This window comes from Aythya ferina, assembly GCF_964211825.1.
Source record: "Aythya ferina genome assembly, chromosome: 1".
NCBI classification, from domain to species: domain Eukaryota; kingdom Metazoa; phylum Chordata; class Aves; order Anseriformes; family Anatidae; genus Aythya; species Aythya ferina.
Genome location: NC_140296.1, coordinates 88,800,920 through 88,821,950, shown reverse-complemented (window position 1 = coordinate 88,821,950; position 21,031 = coordinate 88,800,920). Strand labels below are relative to the sequence as shown.

Here is a 21,031-nt window from a genome sequence, read left to right as displayed (position 1 = left end):
CGGGCACAACCCTGACGTGTCCCTGCCCTTTCCCTGCGAGAAAACCTCGCTGGTGCTTCACATTAAGGTCAGGGTGGCAGGCAGCGTTGCCCACAGTGCAGAATACCATATGCAGCTCCCCGAGCAACGCTGAGAAGCCAACCTTTGTTTCCAGGGCAGGCCCCTGGGAGTCAGCAGCGTGACAGCAGAAAAAATCTGTTGATCGTGAGAGCTACCCCTGCCACCGCCCCCATGGCAGAAAATCCCCAAACACACGGAAGGAGGAAATTTTCAGCAAGGGGCCCAGCCTGTAGCAGCGATCTATTTCCAAGCAGTGTCATCGGGACACCAAACAGGACTGTGCTATAGGCTCACCTGTAGCCTGCTGCCCTGGAAGCAGTGGTGTTGTCACAGCCATGATCATCTAAGACTGGCATGTCTCAAGCGGCTCACAGAAATGCCACCTATGTGGGGAATGTCTGTAGACCAGGCAAGCATTTGGAAGGAGGGCTTCACTCCATTAGCAAGAAGACAGCCGCGTTGAAAACAACACCACTGACATCCCTCCATGCTTTGCTGAAGAGCAAGGAGGACTGGAGCTAGTTTTTTTTCTTATGTTTGTGTTTCAGTGCTATCTGTCTCACTCACGTATCCTAGATTAAAACAAAACACCCTTCATGTTTCATATTCAGACCACGATTGTTAATGCACGTCTCATATTTCAGCAGTATTTAATAAAACAAACCTTTGAAAGAAACTGAGAAGCTCTTGCTTGCTCTTTTACATGTTTTAGGAAGACAGTGGTGTATCGATAAGCACACAATTCCTTTTTTTCTGGCCAACAGTCCCTGGTATAAACGTGCAGCAGGTCAGGGAGTGTCATTAGAACTGGCTGTGAAAGGAAAGATCCCTGGAGTTGTAAGAACAAACGTGACAACGTTTAGAAAATGAATAAGTGAAGTAAAATGCACCCCCTCCAAGAGTCTTCAAATGCTTAGAGTCTTAAATATGCTGTATTAGACCCGTTCTTCCTTCTGTATCGATTAGACCCCAAACTTCCAGTTTGCTAGCTGACAGTGTGAAAATCCAATCATATGTCCATTAAAATCAAAGCCAAATATTTCAGTGCTCTCTGCAGGGGATGAGAGCCTTCCTATTTTTCCATAGCAATTCTTTTTGTTCCAATGAAGAAGTTTATTTAATTCTGCTTAAGCTCTGTTCTGATTTAATAGGCATGCTTCAAACACTATTGTGTGGATTTAAATAAGGCCCCTTTGAGAATTGAAGAAAATAATTGAAAAATTCCTCACCAAGAGCTGATCTTTAGTTGTGTTTACCAACTTCTGCCCTTCAGATGGTGATACAATTCAGTGTCATATAGGTACATTTTATATTAATAAATAAAAATGGTAAGCTGTCCTTCTAAAGTAGCATGAAGTGCTTGGATAACATTTAGAAATGGTATAAATGGAGAACACATCCCGTCTGGCAAGCTGGGGTGTAAAATACACTACATACAACCAGAAGGTTACACAAACTTGTGTGAAGTTACAGAAGGAGGTCACCACTTTTTTTCTGCCGACTGCAGGAACCTGTCAGCAAGGTCTAGTGTTGTGTAGGAGCTACCATCGGGCTTGGCAGAGGAGTTTTAAAGACAGTAAGCAGGTGACAGGGCTGAACTGGGCTGAAATAAAATGTCTGTTTCAAGGTGTGTTGTTTTTTTTTTTTTCTTCTTTTCCTGCAGCTTTTTTTTTTTTTTTTTTTTTAATAACCTGTTACCTGTACTGTACATACAGAAGCACTGTGCTTTGTATGGGTTTCCTGCACACATGCAAGCTTTATTCATGTCTCTTCCAGCTACTGTCCCCATGGTATTTGCTTTCTCAAACCTATCTCACTACAGTCAAAGAGGAGCAGCTGAACAATAGGGCCAAAAGGCCTGTGTGCATTTTAAAATGCTTCACAAAAGACCCATTAAACCACTCAGTGAGGAGTCCTTTCAGCCTTGAAGTCAGAAATTTAGAGATGTGAAACTGAAACAGTTCGGAGCAGCTGAGCGATGGCTCACGGTCTGAGCGTAGGACTTGGTTTGGCACCGGCCTCATGGTCCCTGCTGCAGCTGGGCGATGGTGGCAGTGGTGCTCTGACATCCAGGTGGTTCCTTTTCACTTCTCTGCTTCCCTAAAGAGAAATGGCTGCTTTCCAGCTGCCCATGCTATCTCTTGGATGAGGCATTTAGGCTTGTACCTGGAAGCCTGAGAGATGCTGGTGTGCAAAGCAGATTTCCTGTTCTAAGGTCCAGTTTTTCCTACGCACCCTTCCCTAAGTCCTTCCTCATTCCAGAGACTCCCTGTAGCCAGGATAAGCTGTCTCTTAATAGCAAGCATTATGCCAGAATGCCTTATAGTTTAATAGCAATAAGCTTTCTCTGCGTAAATTGGTTCCCAAATGCGTATGTCTGCCTTGAACCTTCAGCAGTCATTATGAATAACAGGAGGATAAAGACAGTTGAGGGGAATTCCCCTCACACAGATGAAGAATAAATTCTTGCTAAATTGCCAGTGTGTTGGGGGGTGGGTGGGCAGGCAGTGCAAACTTTCTTAAAGTAAAACGTGACTCCTACTCTACCGCAGCGCCAGAATAATTCCAAAGAAGCAAAGGGATATGCATTTGCGTAACTGGGATTAGAAGCCGGGCTGCTCTTCCCACAAAAAGATCCAGTCTTCAGGCTTTGTATTGAATGAATGACTGCCACATATTTGGGAGTTAGAAATTTTCCTTGTTAAAGATGAAGTGTACTCCTCGTGGGTCAGCTTCCGAGTTACTGATGCTCTGCTTGTTGAGCGTGTCAGCTAGGCCCTCAGGTCCACACAGAAAAACACCTATTCTGGAACTGTGAAGAAAATGAAAACATGGTCAGGAACTAAATATAGAGCAGCTGGATGTTGTTTGTGCATATCAATCTTATGTTCTGTAGCTGCAAGTTGTTTTTTTCTCAGTGACAAAACTTAAAGGAGAACAGCATGTCTCCCCTTTAAAACTTATAACCCCTTCAAACTTGTAAGGCATTTACTACTGCTTCTAACGCAGATGGTGGGCTACATCTCAGCTCAGCAGAAGTCAGTGAAGACAGTTCAATGGACCTCAGTGGAATCAATAAAGTCTCAGAGTTCATGACACAAATTGTTGAAAGGAACTGTTCTATTTTTTCCTACAAATTTTGGGTGCTCAGCCAAAGACCATCAATATTTAGTTTTATTTATTTATTTACTTATTTATAGGTAGAAAGCATTACTATTTGAGGTATTTAGAGGTCAAATGACTTTCCTATCTACTTCAGCTAGAAAGTTGTGATATGTTTTTTCTAAAACATCTGCTAGTAATTGCATACCTCACCAAGCATGGATGATTTTTTATTTTTTTTTTAAGCTGTAGGTTAAAACAATTTGGTCAAGACTCCAGGTCATGTCCATGTCTGAAACCAGATTAGAAGATACTTGGAGATTGTTGTTAAAATACTCTAAAATACTGTCCTCAAACATTATCAGTGAAAGGAACAAGATTGTGCTATTATGATGTTCAGACAGAGGACTATCAGTACAGGTTTACCCTGGGTGCTGCCTTGCAATGGTTTTGAACTCGTTTTCCCAGTTAGGTCTTCCATACAAGGTTTTCTGCTTAAGGCCTGTAATCACATCCTTCTCTTCTTCATGATGCACTACAAAATGAGTGGCCTGTGGGAAAGGAAAGACAAAGGACAGCAGCATGTCAATATGCACTGAATTATTTGCAAACCAAGAACATTCCTGAAGAATTTATGGTGTTTAGGAAGGAAAGTTACATGGGTATAGTCCTGACTGGTAGTGTCCATCTCCCTCTTTTCCCCTGACTGGGTTATCTCAAGACTTAAAGCCATAAAGTGTTGAATACTGAAATGACATTTCTTTTGGAATGAACTGATTTAGTCCAAGAACTGTAATCAGTACATAAGGCAGTGATATTTTCTGCAGTGTTTTTACCTGAGATTCATCCCAGCCTGTAAGGTAGATATTATAGCTGAGAAACTCTGCGTTATTTCTCTCCTGCATTTGAGTTTCCAGAGACTGCAAGAGGTCAGCAAACCATTCAAAGGCATGAGTGTCCCTGCAAAGCCAGTAAAAATAGATCTGGAAGAGACAAGAGTAAACTGTCAGGGGACATAGTCCTTTAGGTTTCCGGGTTTCTGTCTGCTGACTAAATGAGGGTTTCAGATTTCTTGTAGAAATTGTCCTGACCAGTTCAGCTAATGGGTAGGCAGTACTGAAGCTATTCAGGAGTTGTGACACTGGGAGGGTTGTGAAGCAGAATGAGTGACTACAAGAACAAAGAAACATTTTTCTATTTGTCTTTCACTAGTGGGTTACGTTTGTAGTTCAGGATGTTTCCCCAGTTGTAAAACAGCTTGTTAGGTTGTAAAACAATGACCTGGAGGTAGATTCTATCTCCCTGTCTGCTGGCAGGGAAGTTAAATTAAAGCAGGTAACGAAATCAGATCTGTCCTCTGGATATGCCCATAACTGTGGAGTGTGGCCCCACACCTCTGCACAGGGACTTTCCAGGGGCAGAGGGTAAGAAGAGGATGGCAGCAGGGTGCTTCCACTGACAGAGTTGCTCTCTTTGTTGTTAGGGAAGGCACACAATGTTTGCATGTAGTTAGTGCTGGGGAAGTATGGCATGTCTTTTTGTATCTACCATGGCTTGAATGGCACTTCCACCACAGGTGGAAATCCCCAAATCCCCAGGACCACAGACAGGATTTGTGTATAGGACTTTGCTGCTAGGGTATTTTTTTTTTTCCCATCCTCTTGCTTCCCTATCTGCTCCTCTTGTGAGACAACTGGGCTCTTCTTTCAGGATTTATGCATGTTTGGAGCCAGATCCCTTTTCTGGGCCTGTTTCAATTTGGGCTGTCAGCCCTCCAACAACTACATGAATTCTGGAAAATTTCTGTGACAAAGAGGACACGTACCTTCTTAAGTTTTAGGTTGGTCGCATCATGGCAGTATTTGTACCAGACAGACTTGAGCACAGATGCAAATGGTGTGACCCCTATCCCAGCTCCAACAAGCATAACAGTTTCATAACTGAACACGTCCTCACTGGCGGTTCCAAAGGGGCCGTCCACAGCTATCCTGAAATCAAAAGTACTCTTAATAAATCAGTAGTGAATATTTGTTAGCACCATTTAAAGTAACAGTAGAAAGGTAAAGTATTTGTCTCTTAAAATGCATGTTTGGGCTGATTTCTAGAAAGTAAGAGAAAAGGTGGATTTGATCATAGGAGGGAACTGGAAGGAGCAGTCCAAGGTCAGCATCTGTGATGGAAGTAGTTAATGACTGCATCGCAGGTGCCACCAAACTGGCTGAGTACAATTTAAAGTGTTTAAGATTTTGGTTGGCTTTGTGGTGGAGTCTCTCTGTACATACTTGGGCAACTTCCAGGCCTCCTGGAATTCTTGCTTGTCACATCCACAGGCATTGAACAAGCCCTCTGTCCAGTCCCCCACAATACGGACATGAATACTGAAGTAATCCTCTTCTGGGGCAGAGGTTAGAGTGAATGGATGCCATTCCAGTTTAGACACTGCTGGACATTTGACAAAAATATATTGTCCGACCTCCATCTTGAAACCCTTCTTCATCATCTGGAGCTCAATCGTCTTGAAAGGATGAATCACCACCTACAGCCAGAGGGACAAGGGGAAAAAAAAAAGACAAAAGGAAAAGGCTTTCTTCCCTGATCACTGGTTTTATCGGTCCTTCATCATCCTTTCCTATGAAGGCAAGGAAGGCAGGTGAAACTTTGTTCCTAGTAAACTGGGAGTGAGAAGCAATGCCTGACAGCCGGGTGAAAGACTGCGGAAGATGTGGAGTTGTTGGCTGAGGTACCTTTTTCACACTGTACGTGCAGTCACTCCAAAAGGGATAGGTCAGACTGGCACATCCTGTGACACATCACCGGATTTGTGTATGCACATTGTTAACTCTACGTGCAGCTTACACAGTGGCACAGTGTTAATGAAACTGGATGCATGTATCAACAAAGAGCTATCATACAGGTAGGGAATTAGACAGGTAGTACCACTGGAAACTGAAGTTTTCATGTTATACCTGGGTGGGAACTATAGTTGTACCTATTGTACCTATATTTAGCCAAGAATTAACAGTAGGAATATCTAGAAGCAAGGCTAGTATTTCAGTCACTGCAATTTTTTAATCCTAAAGTTGTTTGCCAATGTTATTTTCAGTTTTTAGAAGAGAATCAGGTCTCTCTGTTTATTAATGTAGGTATCAATAATAGCGCTCAGCATTGTGGAAGAAGCTTCCTGCCAACAAGGCACCAAGTAGGCACAACAGACATATGATGCAGAAATAGAGAGATTTTGGTAAAGTTACTAGAAAGCATGCTAGAGTATAGGAGCCTTCCAATATGTCAGCATGGTGCCAGGAACAGCAGAGGCATCTATGATCCCCCAGATCCTGCTATGACTTGAACAGGGTAGGACCATGAGATGCAACACACTGCCACGTGAAGAAATTATGTTGGGAAAGGCCAGGGGAGTTTTTGTATTTCTGAGTTTGATGCCACGATAATTTGCCTATCATACCTTCAGAACCATCATTAACATCTCTGCAACACACCATGGGGACCTACCACCTAAGCTTAACGTTAGCTTTGGCTGTGCAAAATAGGTACCCCCTAGCTCTCCTACTCAGAAGACATTTGTTCTGCTGAAAAATCAGAATTCCTAAATATCCAGGTAGTTTTGAAAACAAAGATTTGTTATCCTAAATTACTCTTTATGCCGTGGAGTATTTACATTGGTGAGCGTTTCACTAGATCTGAAGAAAATTAATTCTCTAAGACTCAGTCCTGTGCCTTAGCTAACTTCTTCCTGCACTCTTTGAAAGACCTTCTTAGGGACAACTATCCTTGGATGTTAGAGGTTAGTATTATTTTTGTGTTAGCAGCCAGGACACACCTGAGAGGTCTTTAATTGACCACATTGTCTGATGTGTAGGGACTGCTGGCTTCGCTGCAGCATCTGGAAAAATTGGTAACGTTTTGCCCAGTGTTAAGCATACCATCAACACATACCTTTGTGATAACAACCTTCTGCTGTGACCTCCAAAACCGCACCAACCTCTCACAGAGGTACAAAAACATGGGACCTACTACCCACTTCCATGTCTGTTAACAGAATAAAATGAGAAGTCAGATCATGAAGATGGCAATTGACATTACACTGAGTTCTGGAAGTGCTATTAACAGGAGTTAATTTAAGTTACTTATGAACCAGAGAAGGGAAGCCTTAAAATATATGACACCTTCAAAATAGCTTCTGCTCAGAGAAAGAATTTCTTTCTTTGTTGAGAATTGCAGTTGGATGTTTAATGGATACAATAGTTACAGCAATGTACTTTCCTATGGGTGATTTTGTCTATACCTTAAAACTAAGGTAGGTAGGTGTAATGAGGAATACAACTCTCAATGTGTTACTGACTCAGGTCTGTATTACTGCAGGGAAGTTTTCTGTTAACAGCTCTGTCTGAAACATACATGAAAGCCAGCCTGGTTAGTCAGTAAGAGCTGAAGTTTCAGCTCTTGATGTCTGGAGACAATCATTTTCTGTTAATGATTATCGATCCATTAATAATATGAAACTATTATGTGGATTATAGCACTTTTTAGGAACTGCCACAAGCTGCAAAATACATTTCGTAAACACGTATTGCTTTACGTAAAGTAAGCTGCTTTCTGCAGTGACTGTATACATTATTTAACAAAAAGTGAACTCTAAACATTTTTGATTGACTCTACACTCGGAACAATTGTTCTTACCATAGGAGGATTCCCTGAAAACTGGGGGATTGGGCAAGCTCCTTTTGTCCCCCAGTCACTGAAGTTCTTATAGCAAATCTCTGGTTTATGTTCAGCCAGACTTGCATCAGTCTGTCCACGTACAATACGCCTGAAAAAAAATTGCAAAACATTAAGGGAATGAAATGTAAATGAACTTATTGTCATGAACTGTCACTTATTATTATTCTGTTTATGTACTAATCTATTTCCATGAAGTTATGGACTTCTGCAGTGTTGGTGTTCCTTTTGATTCAGTTCTATTTCTCTGACCAACCCACAAAATTCCTATTAAAATGATAATAATGAGGAGGAAAGTTTGTAGGGGAAAATACCAACAACAAGATCAGACGAGGAACTAAGGGGTATGTTCATTATCATTTCCAGTACGTGGTCACAATAGGAAAACTTCATTCTTTTCAAAGCAATCCTACTTTTTCCTTCAATAAGAAAAACCAAACAGGGAGTGGGCTCAATAATCAGTTTCCTAGTGAAATAATCAGTTTCCTAGTGATCAGTGCAGAAATTATTACTGTTATTTAGCTTAGAAATCATAGAGAACCCATTCCAAAGTACCTCCTTTGATACTTTCTCTCTCTTTAAAGCTGCACAGTAGATGTTCAGTTGGTGTGAATGGGCACAGGTTCCTCTGGCTCAGTGGAGCTACGCCAGCCTGCCAGCCAAACCAGCTGATGTCAGTTGATGATCCTGACTCTATATTTCAGCTTGTGTTTTGGCTTGGTTTGTATTGGTTGTTTGTTTTATTATAGAGAAGCCTGATTTCTCCAGTTCTAGCTTTCTAGTAGCAGAGCTGGTGCTGGAAGAAAATTTCAGTCTTGAGGACGAAAAACATACTCAGAACTTGTTCGACATTTCCTGCCTCTGTATGGAGTTCTACCAGCCTCTGGGGCACGTGAGAGTCCCCAGAATGACAGTAATTAGTAGGATGATGGTGATAGCAAAGAAATGAAGATTTAGATCTGATGACTTTCCCTGGAAATGGTCTGATTCTGATTGGCTTCATGCCAATATGATCCTGTTGATATTTTCTTTCCATGACTTCTCTTTCTGTGTTTCAAGATTGGTTTCCTTGAACTGAACTGTGTTTCTGATGTTTCAATGAAATTTGGTATCTAAGTTAAATGTGTATCTGTCTTTAAGTGACAAATGTATCAGAGGATTATTGCAGTGCCTGGGCACTATCTTGAAAGTTAAAAGATTTCAACGCTGATAGATACTACTAGCGAATCGCTTCCTCATTAAGGGTTTCATTGTCATCCTGCCTGAAAAATAAAGGGAAAGAATGACACTGTCCTAGGAGCATCACGAGTTGCAGTTTGCAGGATCACCAGTTGCAATTCACTTCCCCACTAGTGACAACGGCTTCAGCGGAGCCACCCTCTGGGGTGATTTACAGGAACAGGAGGAGCCCATTTTCCACCTGTTTTCTGACAACCCTCACCCCCATCACTTAAGGGAAAGAGTGGGCCTGGTGGCTTTTGCCCTGCCTTATAATCCACTCAGAGTTTGACAATGCTGGGAGCTTGTACAAGAAAAGGGAAACAATTATTTTCACTTACTGTGCAGTGTAGATGCTCTTCCAGTACTGAAATTAAGCTTTCAGTAATATAGCCTTATCATTACTTCTTTTTCTGCTACAAGTTTTACTTTAACTTCCAAGGCAGGGTGATCTGAATCTCTGTACTCTTTCCTCTTTACATTTACTACAACAGGAAGATTTGGACTTTTGTCTGTGACATAACTCATGCACAGAATATTGGTGATGGAAAAATGCTTTAACAGCTTGTAACAGACAAGAATTTGCCCCCTTCATTCCATTAACTATATTTGCTTCAGTTTTCTGTATATACATGTCTATACGTATGCACATATACCTATGTATGACACAGCCTTTTCTTTTGAGATACGATGACATCTATGCCTCTTTCAAACATACAACTTTGCGAGTGTCAGATCATACTTATTTTATAACATGTATCTTTACACATCTAAGATTCCTTCCCTGAGCATAAAAAGACCATCTAATATTTTTTCAGTATAGTATCATTTTCTCTAAACTTGAAATGTCTTTTGCTTTTAAGGCAAAATACGATGGAGCTATCTTTGCCTGAAAGTGATCTAACACCTATCCTGCATACGAGTAACGGCCCCTCTGAGTTCACTGCCAGAAATCATCCTTCCATCTACAGATAATAATATTCCTGTGTTTATCTCCTCCCAAAGTCTAGCTGAATCTCTCTGACAACCACGTCGACCTCTACTGCTGCCCAAACTCTGTCTTTTCAGTACTATGTTATTAAAATGATGAAGATATAGTCCACATCCAAGTAACCAAAAAGTCAGCTTCTATGAAATATATGCTACTCACTGATTGCTAGAAAGAGCAATGCTTGCTTTCTGACAGCATTGTGCAGTAGCTGTTGACAAGTCTGGACATTTTGTCGGTAATTATAATGTGTTTGCTGAAGGAAACATGACCCATTTGTTCTTTTCCTTCAATGTTTTACTCAAACATTCTTCTTGTTTTGGAAGTTTAAATGGACTATCGTTGCTGGTGATCCTCCTCTGCCTTCTATTTTTGCTGTTCCTGTTGTAATCTCATTTCTGTCGTCTTTTTTTTTTTTTTTTTTTTTTTTTTTTTTCTAGCACTGTTTGACTAAGAGGAAGTGTTGTTGAATAGTTATTTTTGTTGGGCATTTTTAAAGGACACTTTCTAGTGCTCTGAATCCTTAGCTATTTTTAAGGTAATAACACCTAGAATTTCATTGTAAATGGATAAAATGGATAAAATAGCATAATTATGAACTATGAAATGTGGCTTGGAAGATTTAGCTTTTTTTTTTTTTTCTCTTTATGCATCAGTTCTGTAGTTTTAAAAAATGAAACTAAAGTTCATTTTTCTAAGCAGTTAAATTGCTTGTGCATTGTCCTAAAATTGTTTCAATAGGCTATTCAGATAATTCAGAAGGTATGGAATGAACTAACTGTTGGAAAAGAAAATGTTTGGCATTTTAAAGTTACAAAAACGTACAGCTACCTGTATTTGAGCTGCAACAGCTAAAAATCTATTATGAAATGCTGTTGATACTAAAAGCCCCAAAACTCATCCAAGTCTGAAAGATAAATGCATGTTGTTATAGTTATCATTTATTCCACAAAATCCTAGGCCTTATGTTATTACTATTCCTTTTAGGACACAAAGATAAAATACAAATTAGAAACCAGAACCCTGGGAAAGAGCTTTCCAGTTTAAGTATCAGAAAGAGTTGGTTATCAGTGAACTGATAGGCTTGACTTTCATAAGCGTCATGCATGTGAATAACTTGTTGCTTGTATCTGAGGGCCTATTGGCCTCAGAATCCGTATTGGTGCATCATTACCATAAAAGTAACTGCTGTTTAGTGACTTAAGTCTCTATATATATCTGTGGGTAGAGAGCTTTAAGCTAAAATATAGAAGTTATCATGTATTGTGCAATAAATGCGAATACTCACCCAGCACCATGGATGACAAGGCCAATAAAGAAGATGACAAAGAGATGATGTGTGTACCAAAATACTTCAAAATATGACCTTCTGATGGTTTTGGTGGACGACGTGATGATTAGTATGAGGGCCAAAGTGATGATAACACCAGTGAGACCAGCCAAGTATGTGAAAGCCACATATAAGCCCCCCATGGGATTCTGTAAAATAATTGAACACATTGGTCTAAGGAAGAGGCTGCATCAATGCTGAGTCAGCTGAACCACCAGTCTGTCTCCCTTGCCAATTTCTTTATCTTCTTGCAAATCTTTAAGTCATTTTCTATGAATTTGCCAACAATGTTTTGAAAACCCACTCCATTTTTGTTTTACTGCAAATGTACTCTTACTAAAGTAAGTGGAAGTGGAGATAAAGGATTTTCCACATATTAGCACACCAAGGATTGTTTCTAACTCTGCCACTGGTCAGCACTAGGGGTTTGGGGAAAAGAAAGATTTCTGAGCAACTCTGTTTCTAGAGCTGAGGTCCTACATCCATATTTAGGAAGCTAAATTAAAGCTCTCATTTTCAGTCATGTTGTGCAGCTGTGGTTCTCAAAACCTATGTCAGACTCTTGGTGCTTCTGAGGAATGAGGAGTTTTTTTAATTTTTTATTTTTATTTTTTTGGTGTGTGTTTATGTTTGTTTGTTTGTTTGTTTTCAACCAGAATTTAGGGAGCTCAAGGTCAAAACTTTTGCTTTGATTTCTGTCTGCCTAATGAGAAGATTTCTTTATGGGGCATTTGTTTTTATGGCACGGTTTAAAGCTAATGTGAAATCCTCACGTGAAAAGATATAAAGTATTACCAAAAGTCAGCCATGTTATTATTGACCAACATAAGAGAATGAATTACAAAAGACTGTCCTGCAAGATGGTTCAAATGCAGATTGTGCACTCCAGAAATAGGAAATCTACTGGGATATTCTTGCATGATTATCTAGATGAATGGAATAATGATTCTTCACAGCCTGATGTCACTTACCGGAATAGTTTGCCTAAAAAAATTGACATAGCTTTCTTCTGGCTTATCACCAAGTTTCGAGAGCGCAGATGCAAGAGTGTTTTTCTCCTCAAGACGTGCTTGCACACTCCACTCCACATTGAATAAGTGTGCAATGGTGTGAATTGCTAGGAATGACAGAAACAATTAATTAGGGTTAAGCACAGGTTAAGTACTCAGTGTTTTGGGGTAACATTTGGGTGAACACTGTAATGTTTCTCAACAGCAGCTTAGAACCTTTGCCACTCTCACCCCCTTCATTACAATTTCAGATCACTGACGTGTGTTATTGCTAAAGCTTCAACATCTGAAGTTTACACCTTTTACTGTGGAGAAGGAAGGAAAGAGGTAAAGGGAAAAAAAATCTAGAACATCTTTGTTCAACAAAGGCTTTCAGCAATTCAAGTTGAAGAGCAACTTTATACTTGGGATGGCTTAAGTTATCTGTCAGGATCATACAGGAACTATGGAGAAGAGTGAAGCAGTGAATCTGGATCTTTTTGGTGTCAGATTTTTTAGGGCTTCTTTGCCCTAACAAAGCTTCTTTGCTTTGTTTGGCTAACAGTCATTAGAAAGTTTTTGCTGGGCTGGACTTGTCCGTAAACTAGTACACCTGAAGTATTTCACACTATTTTCACAGTGTGTTATTGCAGGGGTAAGCTATACAACACTTCTCTAATATTTTCCACTTTTATATCACTGGATATTTAATCACATGCAAATCAGGGCCTGAGTGGCCTTGCATAAACTGAATTGCCCCGTTCCTTTCCTGTGAAGTGGTGAGCTCAAGTAATCTACTGATGTTATTACTGTTCTAAGATACATGATTTGTTAGATACTTGAATTGAGAAGTGACAAATTTGTTGGGGAAAAAAAAAAAAAAAAAAAAGTTTAATTTACCTGATAACAGATAAAACATGAAAATAATTCAACAACCTGCCCTAGTTTTTACAAGGCTTTCTTAAATTATTTCTATTATTTTTTCAGATGTGCCAGCCTATTTATAACCCTGAGCAAAAAATATAGCTAAAGCACCAGGTTCTCAAGGCTTTGCTAAATACTCTTTATTAATCAGTGTCATGAATTCTGCTAACAGTGCAACAGAAAGGTATCATTTCTTACTTATCTTTTGCTCTCTGCCCGTTGCAGATCAATGACTGAAAACTGTTCTAAGCTTTGATACATGCTGACTCCTTCAGGTTAATGAAATCAGCTCTCTGCCCATATCCATAAGAACTTGAATCCCACCTGAATTTTGCCTAAAATGAAAAAGAAAGGAATAAACAAAGAAACATTTGAGTACCAACCAGTATGAAGGGCGATCATCCATGCCACCATTTTGTGAAAAGTGAGGTTCCTGTCCAGCTGTCGTCTGACACGGGTAGAGCAGCACTTTGGGGTTGAAGAAAAAAAGTATTTGCAGACTACTTGTGATGCCTTCGCATATTTATTTAAATGCAGGGAAAACAAAAACGTGAACAAAAAATGGAGGCCCTAAGCATAACAATTGGTCACATTGGTGGTAAAGAATATTTAGGAATTCAGAATTCCTAAATATAAACAAAAATATATCACTCCATACTTAGAATATAATCATAATATTATATTTTAATATGTCCCATTGAAACAAAGTATATGATAATGAGAAAAAAATAACACGCAGTATGGCAAGAATATATGTCTTATCTGTGTTAAATTTAAATGATGTTATAAATAGAGGGAATCATCACACTCTGCCATGCCAGGATAAGGTGACTGTTTTGGTAGGGATTCAGGTTGCCAGCTAGCATCAGAATCCTGTTGTGGTTCACACTGTAGAAATGGACTGCAAAGCCATAACTGTCATCTCAGAGAACTTCCACTCCAAACGCAGCAGTCACTTATGTTCCTAAGTGATTCCTTCCCCAAAACACTGGGTGTACTTGCCAGACATTCATTTGCAAATTGTCACTAACGTTATCCAAGCGAAACAGGAATAAAAAAAACCTCTCTGCTAATACAAGCTGAAGAACTTGGTTCTTAAGAAAAACAGAATGGTATTTTCATTAACGATTATGACAGGTGCCTAAGAGACCCTATCTAAATTGCGCTGTAGTCCGTGGCTGTTCTCCTATAAATTGAAGTTCTTGTAAACCTAGCATTTGTTGCCTCCACGCAGTAGAAAGCATAAATATCCTGTCTTGTGTCCTTATATTGCTTTTGCTAACTGCCAAAAGTAACAAAACACTAAGCAAGCTAAAACATTATATGCCTTGGAACCATATAAATGTTTCACACAAGAAAGTAAGAGAGATCAAAATTTTCTTCCAAGTGCTTGCTGGACATTAACTTTGTAGACAGACAGGTAAAGTATCTTCCCAGGTAACAGGGTGGATCCGATCATTCCAGATCATTGTTTTGTTTTGTTTCATTTTGTTTTGTTCTCCAGCTATGACTTTGATTAAAAGGCAAACTTTAACACTACTGCAATGACTTCAGCAGACTATAACAACAGCCAGAATAAATTTCACCTTCTCTGCATCATGTGTCTTGAGATATAATTAAAAAGCTTGTAGAATAAAGAGTAGTACAGCATGGAAGTGCCCATCCTGCTTTTCTGCCTTGCAAAAAGCAGGTAGGAACGCTAGGTCTTGCTGTTTAAGAGTTTAAGACCAAGCAATGGCAAAATGTTTTAGTTACGTTCAGTAGTGAGGCTCATTAACAAAAGCAATGAATACAGCAACAAAGGGCATGCAAAGACAACACAGCTGTTCTTTCTATTAATAATAAACAACTTTGTGGTGTATCATTTCTGGGTGGCAGAATGTAAAGGGCAGGAGTTTCCATCACATTCCTATTGAGCAATTCACCCTCTGCCTAACCCCAGTGGCATTGCTACTGGAAAGGCCACTGCCCCTTCAGTAAGTAACATGACATTTAAAAATCCTGATTTTCTTAAGAGATCCTCACAGGTTTTACTTCCAGAGCATAGCTAATTAGACAAAAGAGTAGAACAAGCACAAACAGCTGCACCACTGCACCATGGCTACCACAGTCCTGTCCCTACCAGTGGGACACTAAGCTGTGCATGTTTTGCTTAAGGTATACAATTCCTTCCTTCCTGAGGTAATACAACACATTGCTATAGATATATTGTATAAAATTGATTTATGTCTATAAATACATTGTATATGTAATATATAAATAAACAAATATATATATAAAAAAAAGCTATTGAGATTTATTGCATCAAGCAACAGAAGTTAAAGAAACTCCAAACAGCCTTTAAATCCTGTTTTATGTCCCTCCCTCATGTCCTTATTCATCCTCAGAGTCCTGAGCTTCCTCACACAGCCTGGTGCTGTCAGCTGCAGGCAGGCAGCAGAAATGAAGCTGTAGATCTCTACATGGTTCAGACTTGCAAACTGGGTAAGAGATGAGCAATTCAGGACAAGAAGCTTTAAGACTCAGTTGCAATACAATTCTCAACCCTTGGAATCAGTTTTTAGCATTCCAGTAATGTTTCTGAAAATGTCTTCAGCTCTTTCATTGCTTTGAGCTCAGAAGACTTCTTCCCAACCTGCTTACAACCCAACTTTGGACAGCATTGGAAATACAATTTCGGAGCTTAATGTGGCAGAAACAGCTCACTTTTTCATCCACACTGATTGTCAAACTGTATGTACTGGATGAGTGTACAGTGTGGGTTGTCTCTGATTATTTTCTTATGTGTTCCCTCAGCTGACAAGGGTCATCCATTTTGTATTAATAAGGTTTGCAACTTGTAGATGCTTTTGGAGGCCTAATCATCATAGCTGTGGAATGGGAGCTTTTCATAGTATGCCTGAATAAAATCATTTTATCTTTCTGTCAGCATTATTTCTGCTGTAATAGAGATCTAGATTTCAGTAATGTGATACAGTCAGTGCTATCATAGGAAGCCACTCCAGATATCACCTAGAATTGGTTGTCCTTTTTCTTAGTGGTGGTTCCTTGGTGCTGTGCATAACGTGTGTATTTGGGAGCTAGAAATGGTCAAAAGGCTGGTGAACTATTTCATCCTGAGATAGAAATGCAATGCAGAAAAGAAAGAATGTAATTTATGAACCACTTGAAAAGTCCCATTCTAAGTCTGTGAAAGGATACGTTTGCTGTAAGAACTGAACATGCACAGACAGAAGATATGGATTAATTTCTCCTACTATAAATGGGTATTGTATCATTGACAAATGAGGCAAATACGTGTAAGCATCATCAGTGGTGTCTGGCAGACAGAACAGGGCCCTTGCATCCAAGACAGCATGATGCCCAGAAGGCAAGGATAAAGGGAAGAAGTCTAAGTCAAGGCTAAGTATCTCAACAGAGCTCTAGGCATACCATTGGCATAGAGACCTTAGTCTTAATCATAGCAAAACTTTGGCCTTCTCTACTTCTTCATAGAGGACATCCCCAAATAACAGTGTATTTGGGGAACTTGGACAGTCACTTGGGTGTATTTGCAAGGCTACTTGGGTTATTATCTTTCATAAATTTTGAAATTCTTTCTTCATCTTACCGCACTTGATCCTCTGAGGAAGGAGAGCAAGTTTCGACATACTGGCAGCAGAATCAGCATGCAGTTGAAATTCAGACAAGCTGCAGGAGCCCTTGCCAGAGCCAAGGCATGCTGTAATTGGAGAGATGCTATTATTAAATGAATTACCTAGGACATTATCCAGGAGACACATAAGCAAAGATTTCATTTATGTATTATATCACAAGTATTAATGAGTGTGAGATCTAGAGTTAATTAACAATGCTTGCATTTCAGAGTAGCCATGCTCTGGCCTAGTTAGGGGCACATATGCAGAAAGAAAACCTTCCTCCAGACAGACACTTTCCATGCCCAGTTTTGAAATACTATGGTTGTATGAAAAGCTCCCTCTCAGATCTGACAGTTCATGGCCAAGCACAGATGCAAGTCTAAGCCATCAGGAGAGTTTTCTGTCCCAGCGTTATAAAGAAAGAGGCCCTGCTGTGGTTTCAGCTGGCTGAGGGTTAGGACAGAGAGAAGGACAGCTAAAAAGGGAAGTGGTTGAGTGTTCCAAAAGACAATAGGACTGGATCAGGACTAGTCTTTCTTGTAATTAACATTGATATCACAGAAGCTTTGTCTTGCTCATAAAGCTCATGTTATCTTCAGAAGGTTAGTGTCTAAGGCTCCTGCTCCAACCTGTCCCTTGTGTGTGCACTTTTGTTGTCAGTAAAGAGAGTCTAGGAAAATTCATTGCCCCGTCTTTTAGGCATGTGTTCCCTAGATGTTGATCTTCACATCCTCAATAATTTCAAATTTTGACTAAGACAGTTTGGAAGGAGGGGTTAGTGACCATATTAATACAAAAACACTGAAGGGAAGAGAAAGATAGTGTGTGCTCTCCTTGCATTGACTGGGACCCTTTCAAGTTTCAGATCACAGTAAGAGTGACTTGGGATTACACTGAGAGTTATCCACATACAGATCTGTGCCCTGATAACAAAAGGCAGAATTTGATCCATAGATCTGAACCCTGCATGATCTGAAATCCTGCATGAGCAGGATTTCCTGCTTGGTTGAATTAAACCATTGATTTGCAGAGCTTCTACAAAAGGATGTGTACTGTAATTTGAAGATGAGAGTGATTTTTGAGTCTGTGATCAGGCTTTTAAACTATATGAACAAATGAATCTTCTCTATTTGCCATGACCCTTTGTAGCTTTGGAAACACCTTCACAGTAAGACACCTAATGTTGCATCAACTAGTTAGGTTACATTGAATAGCCCAGGGTCCAGAATCACGTGTCTGCTTGAATACTATTCACACACTTGATGAATTATGATTGCTTTTCAGAGCTGATAACTATGTAAAATATTCAGGCTATGAAAAAGGGAAAATGGTTGCACAATAGTTCCAATGGCAATATTTTATTCACCTTCTGCTAAATAAAGTGGCAACAACACGCTTAGTTTAATTATCAGGAGAATACTAGTTACCTGGAAACACCTTTAGAATGAGATCTCTCTATTTTACATACCAGCTTTCTATTCAGAAGCACTGGATGTCTGTCTGCATTAAGTTATCTGTTTATGTGTGAATTTAACTCCTACATGAACCTGCTGCTCCAGCAACTTGATCCTGTTTCAGTCACAAAAAAAAAAATAGGGAAAAATGCTATGTCTATGCTCAGTCTATGACAAGATAATGTATGTTTTGTACTTACACCAAGGAGTTCTCTGGTGTAGAAGAATTTTTCTGGGACGTCATATGCAAGATAGAACCACCAAAAGAGGAAGACATTTAACCCCAGCCACACAAGCTGAAAGAGAAACAAAGAGGAAACTTTACAGTTTGTTGTTACAGATCACATAGCTGAATTTACACAGTTCAAAAAATCTTCAATTAGTTCATTGTGCTTCTATTTGCAGAGTTAGGTGTGCTGCAGGTGGAAATGGGCTTTATGGAGCATAGGAGTGGCAATAAACCAAACCACAGATATTGGTAGCTGAAACTTTTGCATAGTCTAAAAGACTTACAGTTATGTAAGGACTGTCATGTTACAGGTGTCTAGCTAAGTCTGTGAGTCTAGATAAATCTCCAAACATCATGAAAAGTTCCAAATGGCAGTTTGCCTGAAAATGTCCTTCCCATGCTGCACAAGTCCAGGAAAGTGAAGGGTTTTCCATCAGCATAAGGCAGGATATGGGAAATCCCCAAATCCTCATTATAGAATTAATCTAATCTCAGGATTAAATGCTCTTGAATACACATTTAAAGTGACAGTATGCCAGTCCCATGTACAGTAGCCTGACAGCATGCCCAGGAGGCCAAGATGTTTGATGTGATCCTTGATAGATTCTCACAGTCCTTGGTGTTGACCCATACAGAACATGGACCCTCTGAAAAATACAGTAACACTCTGGCAACTTGTGCTGAGTGGTCGAGTTAGGGGACATCCATGCTTTTCAGCTAGGGCCGGTGAAGATTGAGCATGCTGGGGTTAAGGATGCTATGTGTCTGTTTTACAGAGGGAAATCAATATAGACTGTGGCTGTCCCGTTCCTATCAAGCACTGGACATCCCTGTAGCTAGTCAGTGTATAATAAAGCCGTAGTGAACAATGCAGAATACTTTGGTAAGGAAAGTGAACTGTCTGTTCACTTAGTTGCTTTCTTTATTGGTGACTCCTTTAGTTTGTTTCCCTACTAGATAACCTTGTATACCCCTGAGACTAAAAAAGGAAATTAAAAAAAAAAAATAAAAATCCTACTTGAACAACCTAATGGCCTCTTACTTAATTCTGTTAATATTTCAGTTCTGGTGCAAAAAATATGCCCGAATTCACCTCTTGGTAGTTTCAACTTCCTCAAGTCACTGCGGGTGACAGCAAACGTAGTTACTCCTTTTCAAAGTACTGAAGTGCTAATGCTTTATTCCTAAACTAGAGATAAGCATCTACAATGTTGTACGTAAGTATCAAATGTTCACAGCAGCAGCAATACATTTTTTGAACAAATACATTCACATTTCAGTCACCACAAATATAGATTGTCTATGGCTTTTTTGCATTACTTTCACTATTTACATATACTAACCCCCCTTGGCAGAAATCCCATAAATGGCATTACATTTTTTATTGTATATATTATGTAAAATAATATTATCGTATCGTATCATATCATATCATATCATATCATATCATATCATATCATATCATATCATATCATATCTACACATATTAAATGTTGTATATGCATAGCTCTTGTATCACAATTATGTGGAAAAAAGTGAATGCTGAAATACTTTATCATGCCTACGTTTTCTCCAAGGAGAACTGCCTTGCCTTACTCTTTGGCTCTTTTAAATGGGAATGAGATTTCTGGTACTTTTAAATCTTGCTTGGAATGAATTTAACCTACTTTCACAGCTATTCCATGCAAGCTATATACAAACTCAGTTCAAATGCTAGTTGTACTAACAAAGCATTCATGAATCTCTACTCTAAATTCTGGAATCTGACTCTAATATTAATTTTCTATCCTCAAGACACATCCACAGTGCTTTCAGTTACATCTACTTTTGTTTACTAAAGTGCAAGAAAGGTTTGTTGTTGTGATTGCTTTCTATTTTTGAAGTGCACATGGTTAACAGTGATATGTAATGTTATTCTTTTCCCTTAAGTCACTGTTGCATCCAAATAAAAGAAATACTTACATTTATTTCTAACAAATAAAATGACAGTTAACATAAGATCATTTATAAATTGACAATAAAGCTGATAGCAATCAAGACACCAGCCAGGGCTCCTAAAACATCGTGTTCTTGAAGTGTGTCACTGCACTTGCTGCCCTAGTTTCAGAATAATCAGATAAATCATTCACTGACACAGTGAGATCTGCTTATTAAAACTTTCTGTAGAACTTTCTAATGGATAGAAATCACAATAAAAATTGTACTTACAACAACAAAGATGGACAGTCCTTCATTCTCCACCCAGTTACCCATGATTGCCTGAGATGAGAGTGCACAACAGCCCCGCTCTTTCTGGGATAGTGTCTCTGTCTTCTCTCATAAGGAAGTGAGAGCAGAAGCTTGCAGCAACCTGTTTCCTTTC

General features: G+C 39.4%; 1 protein-coding gene across 1 annotated transcript; it reads right to left on the bottom strand.

Annotated features, from left to right (window-relative positions):
- Positions 1-693: 693 nt before the first annotated feature.
- Positions 694-21,031, bottom strand: CYBB (cytochrome b-245 beta chain). Its single transcript, XM_084515750.1, has 13 exons — positions 20,878-21,031; positions 18,641-18,736; positions 16,959-17,069; positions 13,732-13,816; positions 12,407-12,552; positions 11,394-11,584; positions 7,861-7,990; positions 7,117-7,209; positions 5,445-5,698; positions 4,988-5,150; positions 3,999-4,145; positions 3,589-3,713; positions 694-2,872 (listed from the first exon to the last, which is right to left on the bottom strand). Exons 1-13 carry the CDS (start codon positions 20,920-20,922, stop codon positions 2,746-2,748), a joined length of 1,713 nt encoding a protein of 570 aa, XP_084371876.1. The 5' UTR covers positions 20,923-21,031; the 3' UTR covers positions 694-2,745.

Bases quoted from the DNA above. Each gene is read 5' to 3' on its own strand.
- CYBB (XM_084515750.1), bottom strand. From the start codon at position 20,922: ATGGGTAACTGGGTGGAGAATGAAGGACTGTCCATCTTTGTTGTT. The intron at 18,737-20,877 runs GTAAGTACAATT...TTTCTCTTTCAG, and splicing joins GACTGTCCATCTTTGTTGTT to CTTGTGTGGCTGGGGTTAAA. The intron at 13,817-16,958 runs GTAAGATGAAGA...TCAACCCCAAAG, and splicing joins TCCTCAGAGGATCAAGTGCG to TGCTGCTCTACCCGTGTCAG.